Consider the following 16,140-nt stretch of genomic DNA (forward strand, 5'->3'; position numbering starts at 1 on the left):
CTTCTTCTATTTAAGACCTCCCACTGCTCTCTCCTCACACTAGCATTTGCACTCGCATAGACACAAATACACCACCATGCAGCACCAACCTCACAATCATCAATGAGTAGTTCTATAGTGAAACTGGTAAAAAGCACCTTTTTCACCTTCAGTTCCTGTTTCCATAGTACAGCCAAACCGCCAGCCAATCCTACTGGATCAACCACAAAAACATTATCAAATTTAATCCATTGTTTAACACTGTTTAAGAAACTTTTTTTCTTTTTTGTTTCTGACAAAAAAACCAAAGATGGAGAGTGGAGTCGTATGACCTCCCTCAGCTGGGGAACTGTCAAGGGGCTCCCCACACCTCGACAGTTCCACACCATAGCTCTCATTTATCACTTGAAGCCCCAATAAGGGTGGACTCCAAACCCTCAGCTATTTCCATCCCCACACAGCTCTCCCCATCTGCCCTTATCTTCTTTTTATTCTCCTTTCCCTCCTGTTCCCCTCCCTCCTCCCAATCTATAGTCTCTATCTTCCTTTTCCCCCTCTCACTCCCCCCCTCCACCTCATTAACTTCGACTAGAGGCCTTCTCCTACTGACTTCCAGAACCAACCTTTTCCATTTTTTGCTTGCCTTATACACTCCTTTCTCTTTTCCCCCCTGCTTTCCCAGCTTCTTCTTATCCTCCATTACCCCCTTACTGCCTTTGCCCTCCTTCCCTTCCCCCAACCCCCTGTTCTCATTCCTCAACCTATCAATCCACATAAAATCAGTCATCTCTTCCACTGGTCTCTCACCCTGACTCACTCCCTGGTGCAGCTTCTGATTCTTTTCCACCCTTAACCTACTCTGCCCCTCCACACCCCCACTTCCTACTTTGCCATCACCATCCTCCCCCAGCCTCCTCTCCATTCCCATCCTCACTCCACCCTCAAAGCCCCCCTCCTTTCCAATATTCTGCTCAATCAGTAGTTCCATTTCCCCCATATGACCCTTACAGCTCCCCACTCCCTCACTGCTAGATCCTACACCCTCATTCTCATGAAAAGCTGCTGTATAAGTCAACAGCAACTTTTTATCCTTAACCGTATCCTCTCTCTTAGTCTGACCTTGGGAATCCTCCCTTTCAGCCTCCTTCCGTTCATTCCCATTTCTGCTTTTCCTGTTAGGACTTCTAGGATAGCTAGCCCTCAGCCAATTCCCATACTGAGGTTCTCTCTCCTTGTCCAAACCTTTCCTCCCATAGCTTTTCTCATTATGCCCAACTATACCACAGCAAAAACAGAAATCAGGACATTTTTCATACTTAAACTCTATCCACTTCACCATTCCATTACTCTTAACCATAATTCCCCTTGGCAACGGAACCTTCAGATCAATTTCAGCAAGAATTTTTAAATGTTTACCATCTTTTCCCCCTCCCTGGGGAATTATCACATCCTCCACCCTTGCAAAAATGCTTCCAACCTTCCTACCAACCTCCTTAGTGACCCAATGGATGGGGATATTCCAGAGCTGAATCCATATCAAAGTTTTACTAAAAGCCTCTCCATCCTCTTCCAGGCCAGCTCTCCACCGCAATAGGATCAGAGGTTGACCGTCATAGATCCACGGTCTCTTATTCAAAACCAGTTCCATATCCTTTTCCTTTTCAAAAAGGAATTGAAACAGATTGCGTCCAATCTCCACCACTCTCATATTCCTCACCTGAGGCCACATAACCCCTACAAAACTCCTAATACCTCCAATGTTTGCTAGTTTATCCCCCCAGACTTTCCCAATCAGACACAGCTCACACTCCCGGACATCGTGCGCCACCTCCTCCTCCTCCAAGCATACTCCATCTAGTTCCTCCTCAGATAGCTTAAACTTCCTTAAAACCTCCTCTATACTGTCCATACCTCCTTCCACAGACCATACACCCGAGAATTCCAATAGCTACCAGTCCAGCACAAAACCAGAGTTCGTACGAGTCCTTCGATGCTTCCTTATTATCTCCCAGCACCAGCAAACACTGCCACACAAAGGAGCCAAAGAGATCAGAATAAAAAGAAGAAAAATGCGAACAGAACCGAGAAACGAAAAACAGGAGCTGATCAATTAGATGCAGGTAGACCACATCTCATCGCAGAAGATCAAACAAAACCAGAAAAGCTATCACCAACAAAATCCACTACGTGATCAGATTCAATAAAAGGAATTTTTAAGTTTCCTAGAATAGAAAGCTTTTAAAATTGGCGCCGAAACCTAGAGATTTGAACTTTCCTAACCGAGAACCCACCCACAAGGGGGACTTTCTCTCTCTAGACCAGAGAGAATTTTCCTCTCATAGTGAGAGAATCACAAAATTATGCTTCAGGAGTCTTTTGCTTTCTGAGACTTTTTCACTTTTTTAATGTTTTGGAAAGGAATGGGTTGAAAGTTAGTTTAAGTTGGTTACCAATATTATTATCTTCCGACTTGTAAAGTTTTCTCTAGTCTAATGATAAACGTACGGTGTTTTAAGTGTACACATTGTAACTTATAAGCTGAATACACGTTATTGATTAACTTTAAGTTCCTTCTTCCAAGCTCCTCCGAAAAAAGCAAACACAATACTAAAATGGCTAAAGCTAACCCCCCCTCCCCGCCTCTTTCAAGTTCCAAGTTCCAACCTCTCTTTGTTTAAAGTAGTAAAACTCCAAACCTTACATGGGTGGAAAGCAATTTTCCAAAAAAAAAATTGTTACGTTTTTTGTTAACACATTTTTCAATCAAATTTTTATCTCGCATACATTAAATCGCTACAGTATATTTTCTTTAAAAAAAATCCTAAAAATAACAATCCAAACAGGACTGAAATATGGAGAGTTTTAAAATCAACTAAAGAATCTCATAATCACCTGATTAATTCCCCCATCAACTAAATAGTATTGTGAAGACATGTTAAAAGTTGAATTGAGCAAGGAAGTTTGCTTTGACTGGTCATTTTTGGGAAAATTTTGAAATATATATATATAATATTTTTTTTGCTAGAGAACTTTGTTCAATTATCTCTTTCTTTCACGTACTTGACCATCTACTGTTATTGTACTGCGTCTCAGAAACTGTTTCCAAAAACTGAAAACCAAATGCAGCTAATAGTAGTGTTGGAAAGTGTTAGACCGGGTTTCTAAGCAAAATCCTTTTGGTAGAAAAAAATTCGTGATATCGCCAGCCAGACCTAACATGAAACGCACTTTTTTTCCCATTGCTTTAAATTTTAAACTAATGTATTGATGGTCAAAGGCTATATATATTCCGTTCCTGGTTTTGAGACTCTATTATCTTTAAGACGGACACACTTTAAAATCTGGCACACGCAAGCACAAAGGTAACAGTAGTAAATAAATAAGGTCTGTATTCTGTAATTACTTTGGTTTACGTATGGCAGCAGCTAGAGGCAGTCGCAACACAAAGTAAGCAGTCGTAGCTTTGCAGATTGCAGCATACATTCAAAGGAAGACGACCTTCTTCACCCCCCCCCCCGGGGGGTCCCTCTCTCTCTTTCTCTCGCTTGTTTGTAAGAATGGAAGAAGTTGTTCATGAAGTAGCATGTACAGACATTAGGCGTTAGCAAGGTAGGATCTCCTTCCCAACGCGACTTTATTTCTTTTTTTCTCCTTTTGCTTCTCTGGCGCTGTCTGTCTGGGACTTTATCATACAGGAGTTGCATAAAATTACTCTTTTGATATATATTTTTCTCTTTTTGAAAAGCTTTTTGGATTTCAAGAAGATCATAATAATTTTTGATTATCAAATCAGGTCCGTTGAAACCTGCAAGTCAAACCTTTAAGGCTTCGAATGGAATGTGTCTCAGGCTCTCAAGTCTGAAGACTCTGAACTACTTTAAAAAACGCAAAAGAGTCGGTCCCAAGAAGAAGAAGAAGCGTGCCCACATCTGCAACCAATGACCGCGTTTTGAAAAGAACCCGATGTCCGACTCGTCAGACTTATTAGCAAAGGCTGGAAAAAAGCAAACATTCCCCCTCTCATAACAAAGACTTAACCTCTTCCCCCCGTCTCAAAAGAAAACGAAAGGCCTCGCATGTTCATCTTTCCAAATCTTTTCTTTTTGGCTCTTTACTCTTTTCTTTTTGGAAGTTTCTCGTCGCCCTTCAAGTACGCCCAGCAAATCCTTCATGGATTGGCTTAGGACCCATTGCGCGATTGATGGTTCTCTTTCGAAGAAATCAGACGTATTCTATGCATAATTAGACGATTTCTATGAGGATGGGAGTTTGAGATTCTTTATCTAACACTCACAAGTAGCTTGAGAGAATATCCCAATTTGTGAATCACCTATTTTTTAAATTGCTTTGAGCAGTATATGAATCATGTTTTGCCCTTTATGGAGGAAAGCAATTCGCTTATACCTTTATCAAAGGACTAAATCTAAATGCAGAAGAGAAGGATTAAGGAGCTGAATTAACGTCAATTATCTTTATGTTGAAGAGGAAATGATTGAGCAAGTTTTTCCACTTCACTTAAAAGAGCGCCGGCATTTACAGTTGGGAGTATTAACATAAGAGTATTTTTTTTAATTAATCATCAATTTTTACTCTTGCTCTCTCACCGTAACTTATATCAAGATAAGGCCCAACTACTGGTCTAAAGGAACAGAATCTTAGCTCTAAACTATACAAGTGCACATTCTCTGGACTCTTGACTTGCAACTAAACTTACACAACAATTGTGTACTTTGCTAGTAGCCAACTCGCTTAGGAAGTAACCAACTCGCTTATTATTTAGACGTAACCAAGAATTGATTTGCCCCAGAAAAAGTAAAAAGAAAAAAAAAAGTTAACTTGGACAAGTAGGAAAAGTGAGTCCAAGGGGCGTTTGAGCAGTGTGAGGCCGGCCCCAATTCGAATCAAAAGTGTGAGAGAGCCTGTGCAGCAGTGGTCAGTCTGTATTTTGTACCATTTGCAACGTAACCCTCCCTCTGCCTCTGAACCTATTATTCCTGCCTCAGTATCATTTGCAGTTGCAGCACTCCCTTCCTTCCTTCCTTACGGATGCTGCACTCTCTATTATCAACTTTCCTCCTGTGTCTCACATGATAGTCCTTTACCTCAGCCCAATCCCCAAGATATTTTTGTAAAAAAAAAAAAAAAAAAAATCTCTCCATTCATCTCACCACCGATTATAGTAACAGTAGTGAAAGACCCTTTTCTCTTCTCTCTCCGTTCCTCGGAGAGAAGAAAAAATCTCTCTGCTTTCACGAAACACCAACCACGACTGCCCACTGCCCGCTCTATTTTTAATTTTGTCAGAGCCTAAGGCAATTAAAGTAGAGTCGCCCCTTTCCACTCCTCCATCCCAGCTGTAATTATGTCCCTCACGAAATCAATTTCCCTCTCTCTTTACTTCCCTACTACTATTGGTTAAGTTAGTATATATAATAGAAAGAAGTTCCGCCCCCCGCAAAAATTCTCAACAAACTAGAAACTACCGCCCAAGTAGTAGTAACCATCGTTGTGCTGTCCTTCTCCTTCAACCATGGAACCGTTTAGCTTACTCAAGTTCTGGCGTAGCGCCGGGACTGACCTCAACTCCGACCTCGATTCCTTGAGCAGCAACAAGAAGACTAACGTGGACGTCCGGAATCGAGCCCCCGAGACTGATGATCAGGAAGAGAGCGACGAGTACGACGACATCAGCGACAACGACGACCGAGATTCACAATCAGATTCTTTCTTCGATTTGGTCTTCACAGCTCCCGATTGCTACAATAAACAAGCTATAGCAAACGACGCTAACTGCACTCTCCCCCACGATTCTTCCAAAGGCGACCGCCACGAGGGCAGCATTCATAGCTTAATAGAGCTGGAGTCTCCCCTGAAATCGAAAGTCTTTCCAGTGGACGTAGTCGACCCCAACTCCAAGCCTCACTCTCCAATCTCATTGCTGAAATCCGCACCCAAGTTCAGAGTCTTGTTGCTAGGCTTTAGGAAGTCTAAATCAGACAAGCCCCAATCTAACCCAGCTTCTTCGGAACCCAAACGTCGTCAGTTCCATAAACCAGCACAGAATACTAATCGAGAGAGCAAGCGTTTGGCCGCCGTCAAGTACAAAGTAGAACAAGTTCCGATCGGATCATTGTTCTCCCGAGACAACAGCTTGAGAAGTAAGCTGCAGCGGGAGCGCACCTTTGATTTTTCCATAGACGACTCCTCCAAGCCGATGCCCAAAGACGTCCCAATGTACTTGAAGCTGATCAGGCCGCTGTACATCAGAGCTTCGAAGCGGTACAGCGACAAAATGAGGTTCCCTTGGGAACATCAGTCATCGAGGGTTTCTCCGATGTCATCTCCGGCGGGGGAATCGAGGCGAGGGGTAGATCGCGGCGGAGGAGGCTTTAGAGCAGTGAGCAAGCACCTGGGGAGGAGTCGATCGGCTGCGTCGTCGACGGCAGGCATGACGGCGTCGCCGGCCAACAGGAGAGATGATTCGCTGTTGCTGCACAATGACGGAATCCAAAGTGCTATTCTTCATTGCAAGAGATCGTACAACTCACCAGCTAAAGGTACCCCAAAAAAAAAATAAACTAAGAAAAAATTCAACGTGACTCCCAAAAAACAAAGATACTAGCACTGTATATATTTAGTACCGGGTGCTTATAAATTTTTTTTTTTTTTTGGGTGGCAGAATGTTCGGGTGAATTGCGCTTATGTCAGGGGAAATCAACGAATTTATCCAGTGAACAACGGAACCGGTGCAGCAGCATTTGAGATTATTTCGGATATACTACTACTCCTAGTCTCTTGTGAGCCAAGTAAAGCGGAATGGGGTGGTACTGCTGCTAGAATGGTAGTAGTATTTTGAAAGAAGGGGAGATAGCGGGAAAAAATGTGACGATTGCTAAAAGAAAGAAGAGGAGAAAATTGCCATGCAAGTTGAGGAGGTCCGACGTGACGTTCAATTGACGCAAGCATTAGCCAATGAAAAGAGAGGATATTGGGAGGGGAAGGGGGGCGGTGTGCGTACTGTGTGTATCCCCAGTAAGTACATTGCACAGTAAAAAGTTTTTACTCCACCAGTAGTGAGTAGTTGCTGAAGTGCCGAGTTCTTTTTCTCCTCTTCTTTTTTTTTTTTTTTGTTTTGGTTATATTTATGGGGGGCTTGTCTTGACCCTTGTGTAAAGCGAAGCCACTACTGATGTTTTAATTATGCGGCAGTACATTGGCAGTTGGTACGACGGCCTACGGGCGTATCATTTCATGGAATGGAATGTGGGTTGTGTATGTAGAAACTGGAAAATAATCTGCCCGTAAATAGAAACTGGAAACGTCTTCGGTGTAAAGCTAAATTCAGACGCTTGTTTCAACGGACATCGTTTTACAGCTGCTTCTATCTGCCATCATGGAATGGTGATGTATATACCTTCACGCTTTCATTTTATTCACTCTTAAAACTCCTTTTCCTCTTCCTGTGTAAGTTTTTTTTTTAAATTTCTTTTTCTGTAATATTTCTCAACATCGGATGCAAGCCACGTTTTAAAAATGATGACTAGGTACTTTCGTGCCCCACATTTATTATTAATTTTTTGGGATAATTTCAGAAACCTCCCCTGAGGTTTCTGACATTTACACTCACCTCCCCTGTAGTTTGAACAATTACACTAACCTCCCCTGAGGTTACTAATCCTTTACAAATTCAGTCCAAATGATTAAAATATTGTTTTAGAAAGTGAAATTAGAATTTTGTACCTGATTTGCCCTTTGTGCTACATGTCCAATGCTACATGTCCAATGAATGACAAAGTATTACAAATTAATTAATAATTAATAAATTTTAAGGAGCGTAGTTTATAGGCAAATACGTATTACTTATTTAAAGTACCAGCTCTTTACGGGTATTTTACTTTCAAACATTTACTTTATTACAAATATTTATTCTCAAATACAGATTTGTATTTACTCTCAAATATTTAATTTTTGTTAAATAAAAAACCTACCAGTTTTTCTTCCGTAGAAATATTAATATAACACTTTTTCAATTTTAGTTATAAATATTTATGTATTTAGCATAAATTAAATGATTCAGGATAAAATACTCATAAAGAGCTAATACTTTACTCATGTAATAGATGAAAATCATAAAAAATTAATACTTTATGGGCCATTTCTTTTTTTAAAAAATATTTAATTTATATTAAATAGATAACCTACTGATTTTCTTTTTGCGAGAATATTACTGTAACACTTTTTAATTTTTAATCACAAACGTTAATATATTTATCATAAATTAAATATTTGAAAATAAAATATCTGTAAAGGGCGGGTACTTTAAAGATATTATCCCTAATTTTTTTTTATCGATATGATAGAATTCCTATACTCCCTCCCTTTTTTTATAACTGACGTTTAAGGTTTTGCATACCAATTAAGAAAAGTTTTTCATTGTTTAAATCTATACACTACTTTCCTTTTGTACCCTCATTAATTGTCCAATTCACCCATATTTTCTCTCACTAGAGTACTAAATGGTGCTGTTTTACTAGGCCAAAAGCAATGCAAACTAACTAGGAGTAGTAATTAAGAACCCTGTATTGGAAAAGAGAGATAAAAGGGTAAAATTGTGAAAAAATAATTAATGCTGCATGGGGATAGTAAAACGACAGATAAAAGTACTTAAGAGCAAATTTCTTAAACGTCAGTTATAAAAAAAGGGAGGGAGTAATAAACTAGCCTATTCAAGAGGGGAAGGGAGGGAGAATTCGATGTGAGTAGAAATTTCATCAAAACTGGTCAGACCGTCACACACATTGTGACAACTTTTGTGGGAGGCAAGGTCCGAACTTGATCTTCCTCGCCACCAAGCCTACCTAAGAAAGTTTGGGATGACCAATGAGCCCCCACATTTACTACTTGCTACTCGTGCAAGGAATGCATTTCGACGGGCAAATGTTTTCAATTAGAATGCCGGCTGACGTTGTGGACTGCACTCCTGTGATGCATTTCTTTGAATCCAGATGCTGCAACTGATAGGGATCGATGGAGACGATGCCGGAGCCACGATTTTTTCCTTGGAGAGTCCAAAATTTTTTCTAACAAAATTATTTTAATATGTTATGTTCAAAATAATATTCATTCATTTAAATATATGTTATCTTAAAATATTAAATATTAATTTTTTAAATTATAAAAGTATGTCTATTTCATAAACATGCAGTATAGTCATAATAAAAATTAAGACATAAAATGTTTGATTAAATATCTTATAACAACACAAATCAATTACACATTATAAGAAGATGTTCTAATATGTCACTTGTGCAAAAATAAAAATATAACTATTTTTAATTAAAAAAAGGATAAAAGCTATGTTAACATACCTCAAAATTTTAATTTCTTTTCTTAAAAGTAAATTGAATTTTACGTTCTTTCATAGAACTAAATTCATCCATGGTTGAATCAATGCAAAATTTTCAAACAACTTCCTTATTTATGTGCACAATTAAGCAAACATTCAAAAAAAATTATCTTTGTAAGTTATTTTGGAGTTTTGTTTTATTTTTTTTAATTAAATATGCTCGTTCTATAGTTACAGTTGATACAGAAAAAAATGAGAAACAAGTCTAATGAATTTGTCAATAAGAGAAATAGATCATTGAATTTCTTATTTTCACCGAGCCTTTAAGTAATTATTTATACATTTGAATATGGGTCAACAAAATAATAAATCACCGGACGTCAAGAGGCATTAAGCTTTTTAAAATGAGAAGTATTAAGCTTTTTATCATCCTGGCGTCGAGCTATTTTTCCGCAGGTCTTTCCTTACAGTATCGTCATTGCAGTAGAGTTTAACTACTAAGTTTGAGATGGATTAATGTGATTCCTCTACGCCTAGGGCACCACATGTACGTATATATAGCTGAGAGAGTGATTATGCTTCTCATGCAAGGGAGAGGAGAAATTTGGGGTGTAATAGATGTAGTCTTATTAGGGCGGACAAAATGTTATGTGAGAGACTGGTAGTACTGTTCAAAGAATTCTATAAACGTTTCGTTGAGAGCTAAATTAAATATGTAGTCTATATGCCGTCTCACTGCTAAGGCGCGTTTTAGAGGGTAAGCTTGCAGAACTCCACCAATCAAATTGCATCTACATAATGATCAAATAGGTAAAAAATTTTTTTTTGTCTTCCCTACTAATTAAAATCTAACATTCCAATATGTAGATTTAAAGCATTTATTTTAATATTTATGTATCTTGATGATCATTTAAAGGTTCATATAATGCTTACAAATGTCAACTTCATTTCAAACTCAATAGCTAACCCATTAAAATACAAAAAAAAAAAAAAATCAACTTAATTTACAAAATGTATATATTTTTTATATTTCAAAAGAAAATTTAAATAAAATTTTTAGTTATCAGTAGAAATAAAATATAATAAAACTCAGTATCAATTAATTGTTAATAATGAAAAATATTAAGTATATAGTACCAAATCTGAGACTATGTAAAAAGGAAAGAAACATATGGGATATCATTGACATAAATAAATAGCATAAAAATAAAAAAAATATAAATTTAATTAGAATTCCTATTACTCATATAATTTGCATCTCAATTCATGTGAAAACCCTTAACATCACAATTTAAAATTTAAGAAAATAGATAATCATTTAAAATCAAAACATTGTGGATTAAAAGTACAAAGTTATAGTTGTTAACTAACGCCAATTTAATATTGACCATTAGTCAATTGTTTTGTTTCCATTAATTGTTCTAAATCTACTTAAAATTATAAATTTTGGGGACAAATTTTGTTTTGATCAAAATATTGAAGACCAATTTGATACACAAATCAAACATTGAAAACCAAAATTGCAATTCCCCCTTTGAGAAATTCAAAGGATAAGCATACTACTACTACTACAAAAAAAAAACCATCTCATACCTCTCTGGATATGAACAGCACAAATTGAGCTGCCTCAAAGCTTTAACTTCCTCCGTCAAAGTTTAAGCATGAAAATTATAAAACACCGTACAAACTGCAAAATTCTGCTTATCTAATTTACTTGGACCAAAGTTACCATGTAAATGGACGTCCGTCCTGTTGCTCACGAGCTTTCACTTACCACACCAAAAAAAATAAAAAAAAAATATATATACATACATATATATATATATGTCTACATTGTCAAGGATAACAATTGAAACAGATACTCTCGATTATCGATGGGGCTGGGAGAGGGTGGGATGGGGGTCATTTTCTCTATCCGTTAAAGAACGGGACTGGAGATGAGGGAGTATATCCTTGTTCTGTCATCCACCTAAAAAAATAAGTAATATTATATAACATATTTAATATTAGTAGTTATAAATATCATATTATGTATATGTAATATAATTAATATTGTTAATTATATTAATAATAATTTATTTATATTAATACAAATTATTGATTAGTACATATATATTAAAATATTAATTACGCTTTTTGCTAATTATATATCTTTAAATAATAATACACTTCTTTTCCCCGCGGATGCAAGCGGGGCTGGGGGTGCGGGTGTCTTGCCATCCCCAAGTCACTGGGTAATGCCTCTTGCAAGGGGAAAGAAAAGGGCCAAAAACAAGGAAAAAAGACTCGATTATGCTGACTGAAGATTGGCCCTTCATCCAATGGGAGGTGGCTCGGTTCTCCATGTTCTGATACATTTACGTGGTGATGTTTGAAGAACAGCAAAAAGCTGAACACAAATATCCCAAAGGAGATTCGGTTCAATGGGGGTTAACCCTAAGACAAGCTATTCATCTGGCAAATGATCAACGACAAAGGCTTACAGTATTGAAAACAGAAAACCAGTAGTCATTCATGCACCAACCAACGCATCGAATACCGCTAAAGTTTAGGGCCTCTGGCACCATTCCTCATCCAAAAGGGGTCTTTGATCCGCTCTGATCCCTCGGTTGATCTCCCTAGGCTTACCGGGCGCCTAGATTATGTCTTCCACTGTTTTGCGAGTCCCCGCTACTGGCTAACATTTCCGCCCTTAATGAATGTTTTTCCACAGTTAAGTATGCACTACTATTTGTTTTTTCAGATGATGCAAAAGCCAAGCGAGAATAAGGCGCGGAGTACAAAGGAATGAAGGATGGTGGAATCTTGTTTGGACAGCAATTTTTCACATTTTTCAATCAGCTTTTTATTTCACATTTATTAAATCGTTACAGTAATTTTTCTACAAAAAAATTCAGAAAAATGCAATCCAAACAAGATCTGTTTCTAAAATGCAATCCGATAGTGTATTATTTGAAATATTATTTGGAATAATTACTGTAGCACTTTTTGTGATGTGATGTATGTGAGATAAAAAGGTGATTAGAAATATAAAAAGGTAGGTTGAGAAATGTGTTTGTGATGCAAGCAAAATATTATTTGAAATAATTGAGGTATCTAAACACTCCAAATTTAGAGCACCAAATTCTGATTTCTGTATTTGTTGAAAAGTTCTCATTTATTTTCTTTTTCAAAATCGAAATTATTTAACACGAAATGTTAATGATAAAGGTTGTGTTTGGATTGCATTTTTCTAGATTTTTTGTAGAAAAATTATTGTAACGATTTAATATATGTGAGGTAAAAAGATGATTGAAAAATATATTCGTGAAAAACGTAACAATTTTCCTTTGATTACGAGATGCCAACCTTGAACCTTGTTATGTATATTAGATCAAGACAGTGCGACCAAGCCACACGATTAATAGTCGGGTACATAATATATCAAGATCCTCGAACACACAAACAATTATTGGCACAATTGTTTGGCTGCTTTTTTTAAAAAAATTTAAATAAATCGAGGAGATGCCGAAGGAATCCAGTTATCATACCATGAATCAGGACAGACCAAAAAAGCAAGCCGTCGACAGAATCCTATATCCATGGACGATAGATACAGTTATGTCCCTCTTGCTGCTGATACTTTGTCTCCTCTATTCTTGTGTCTAACCATTACCATTAGACATTATAAGTGATCTATAATTATTTCTACAACAAAGTCGCACAAAAGGAAACAAATTTTTCGAATGCGACTGCGTTCGGTGAACCTGATTCCCTCGCACGATCAACACGTGCCTATGAACGATGGAGTTACTTGAATCTTTCAACAGTAAGGGGCAAAATAAAAAATAATAAACCTGTTTTTTAAGCGAATGAAAAATGGGGGAATTTTTTTTTTTTTTTGGGGGTAGATGGGCTTGAAGTTAAACTGGGAGGGTTCTGAGATTTTGAAAAGGGTCTCTACGTTTTCGTGAATACATTTTTCAATTATTTTTTATCTTATATATATCAAATGGTTATAATACATTTTCTATAAAAACTCCAGTAATCCAAACACAACCGTACTTTTTTTAATTGGTCCAAAACTAGGATCTTTGTTCGGGTTTCAATAGTTTTTCTGGTTCTATTTTTGTCGATTGAAGGCTTGGGTTTGTTGGGAAGGATAGTTCTTTGTCCTACCAAGTGACTCCCAACTCGGCCCTTGGGCTGAATGTAGTTGGGCTCAAGGCGTACACTCCTCAACAATAAACATTGGAAACGAAGCCCTCGTCAGTTGACAAGGAGCAGAGCTCCTTGCAATTTGGACTGAACCGTATGCTTTCAAAAGCAAATTTTCATTAATTTATTCCCAACGCTCAGCCTCCCGACGTTAGCCATTAGTTTCTCTTGTTAGAGTCTGCAAAAGCCTTCTGCTTTCTTATTTTGTAGTCGATTCTTCTTTTCCTTCATCACAACATCTTATCCAATCCTTATTTTCCTTTGTCACAGCTTCTTATCCAAGTAAACCATAGACTCAAGTTAATAACAGAAGAAAAAAAAATCAAATAGGGACAATACCAATAATAATAGAATCACAAGCATGCGTACAGAGAGCATTCATTAACAAAACAAAGCCCACAAGATAAAAGCTTTAGAAAACACAATAGATAACAAGCAAGCGAACGGATTATACTAACATGACCTGATGAGACGTTAGATACATACATAGGACCATATAAGATATCAGTGTTCCCTACTATAGGTCGAGTATGCAAATTTGATCATCATTCAGGGCCAACCTCGCTCCAACACCAAAGCAAAAGATAACATTCATTTATTATTTGCATGAGATGTTGGAAAGCTGTTGAGTTGCAGTAAAAACATCCATGGTGCAGTTCATTTTGCTGGATTTCTTCTTTTTGAATATGAAGGTTAACCGTACTTTGCCCCTCAAATCAGACTGGCTGGTAATTGGCAAAACACCAGCGTTTATATCATCTGCCAGTACTTGGGAATTTGATGTCAAATTAGCTGAGCTAAGCTTGACGACAACGTCAAACTTCCTGGTGGTTCTCCATCCCACGTTTGCCTTGGGAACGAGGGCCTCCCCAACTTGAGTACCTCGGTAGTACAAGTACATAGTGGTGCTTGGGTACCTGAAATTACCAAAATTTGTGTTCTTGACACCAAGTTGAGCATTCATGTTGAGATCAAAGGAAGGGCTGGATGGGGTCCCGACAGTGAAGTTGTCGAATGTGGCGGAGACCATGCGAAACCTGGGAGTTGTGATTTTCATGATGGTTTGAGTAAAGAGGACTATGATACCAGTTTGGAATATCACGAAAGCAACAACGTAAAGCAGATACTTGATGCGCTTCTTGCGACGGAGCTCTCCTGAGTAGTCTTCCACTGCTGCCTCCTCAATGTTGCTTCTAGGACGAGTGCTGTTGGCTGGAACCAATGGAGCTGGGGAACGGTTCGCGGCCATTTTTAAAATTTTTATTTATGATACTCCTGATATATATTGTAAAGATTAGGAAATTAATCAATATTGGAGAGATGGAGATTGTTTGAGCAATGGGCAACTGCGCACCCTATAAATAAGTGCCATGCAATACAAGTCTTCTTGGAAGCGAATGGTGTATATTTATGGCATGGATTCCTGGAAGCTCAGTTAGTTGATGAAGGGGAACTAACAAGGGAAGGAGTGATGAAGGCGGGTTTTGAAACTTTTTTTACATCTTTAGATGGTTCCATCCGCGTATGACTTATATTCCATAGTTTTTTTTGACTTTATTGTATCTTTGATATTTTTTGTTTTTGCAGCGTAAATTTGCCCACAGCCGAGCCCACTAAGAATATTTGGATGCTTCGAGGGTTTAACCATGCAGTACTCTGGATACATCGTAAAAGTGCAGGAATTCTAATTTCCTTCTAAAGCAAGAGATTTGCTGCAGTTGTTGACATTTTCGTTTATCTTTTATACGGGAAACAGCCCGAATTAGCAATTTTTTTTTTATTTTCATTAATCTTACTAACATGTTAACGCGATGCCATGATGGCGGACTCGTTGCAAACAGGGGTTGGCAAAATTATCCGCAAACCCGAATATTCGACATATCCGAAAATTAGGATGCTCGATCTGTATTATTTGATCGGGTCAAAAGAGAATTAAGTACCTGCTAAGATGCGGGTGCGGGTGCGAGTTAGGATCACACAATTAAAAATTCGCAAGTATCTGATACGCCTCACACATATATATATTTTATTTTTATACACCTACTATTATAAAATAATATTTTTAGAACTAAATAAGCAATTTTATTGTACAAATTGCATTACAAATATGAGAGACTATAGTTTATTTATAAGATTCATTTGTAGAGATTATGATATTATATAGAAAAGAGTTTAATTAATGTGGAACATATATTTAAAAACATGTGCTGCTTATTTTAAACTTTTATTGATTTTGAATTCTTTTAATATTTTTCCTTTTTCTTGTATCTTCTTTGCATGCTTATTTCTTAGTAGGAAACTTTTTTGAGAAAAAAATCTTTATTAAATTTTAGATGAATGTATAAAATATAAAATTAAATTAGCGTAAATTATTTTTTAAAAAATTAAATGATAAGTAGGGCGGAGCGGATACCCAGTTGATCCAATCCTATTTCAGTGGGTACCCTCTGATACGCAGGGCAGGTAAAAATAAAAAAAAAATGACTGACCTGTAAGGTGCGAATCGGGTCAGCAAAATGATGGACGGGATGGGCACCCAACCCGCGCGCCACCCCTAGTTGCATGCCAAGTTTACCCATAGCAAAATTTTTTTTTTTTTTTTGTGGTTATATATCTCT

The 16,140-nt window shown here is 37.5% G+C and overlaps 2 protein-coding genes across 2 annotated transcripts; one reads left to right on the forward strand and one right to left on the reverse strand.

Moving 5' to 3' along the window:
* The first annotated feature begins 5,168 nt into the window (after nucleotides 1–5,168).
* LOC113762979 (probable membrane-associated kinase regulator 2) lies at nucleotides 5,169–7,341 on the forward strand. Its single transcript, XM_027306648.1, has 2 exons — nucleotides 5,169–6,536; nucleotides 6,659–7,341. The coding sequence occupies exons 1-2, from the start codon at nucleotides 5,510–5,512 to the stop codon at nucleotides 6,739–6,741; spliced, it is 1,110 nt and encodes a 369-aa protein (XP_027162449.1). The 5' UTR covers nucleotides 5,169–5,509; the 3' UTR covers nucleotides 6,742–7,341.
* Nucleotides 7,342–13,902: 6,561 nt separating this feature from the next.
* On the reverse strand, nucleotides 13,903–14,827 carry LOC113763872 (late embryogenesis abundant protein At1g64065-like). Its single transcript, XM_027307853.1, has 2 exons — nucleotides 14,650–14,827; nucleotides 13,903–14,559 (listed from the first exon to the last, which is right to left on the reverse strand). The coding sequence occupies exons 1-2, from the start codon at nucleotides 14,769–14,771 to the stop codon at nucleotides 14,121–14,123; spliced, it is 561 nt and encodes a 186-aa protein (XP_027163654.1). The 5' UTR covers nucleotides 14,772–14,827; the 3' UTR covers nucleotides 13,903–14,120.
* Nucleotides 14,828–16,140: the final 1,313 nt, after the last annotated feature.

The sequence above is a fragment of the Coffea eugenioides genome, chromosome 2, assembly GCF_003713205.1.
Source record: "Coffea eugenioides isolate CCC68of chromosome 2, Ceug_1.0, whole genome shotgun sequence".
Taxonomy (NCBI): domain Eukaryota; kingdom Viridiplantae; phylum Streptophyta; class Magnoliopsida; order Gentianales; family Rubiaceae; genus Coffea; species Coffea eugenioides.

Excerpts from the sequence above, each read along its gene's own strand:
- LOC113762979 (XM_027306648.1), top strand. The coding sequence starts at position 5,510 with ATGGAACCGTTTAGCTTACTCAAGTTCTGGCGTAGCGCCGGGACTGAC. Across the intron at positions 6,537-6,658 it reads GTACAACTCACCAGCTAAAG|AATGTTCGGGTGAATTGCGC; the intron begins GTACCCCAAAAA and ends TTTGGGTGGCAG.
- LOC113763872 (XM_027307853.1), bottom strand. The coding sequence starts at position 14,771 with ATGGCCGCGAACCGTTCCCCAGCTCCATTGGTTCCAGCCAACAGCACT. Across the intron at positions 14,560-14,649 it reads CGTCGCAAGAAGCGCATCAA|GTTTCGCATGGTCTCCGCCA; the intron begins GTATCTGCTTTA and ends CACAACTCCCAG.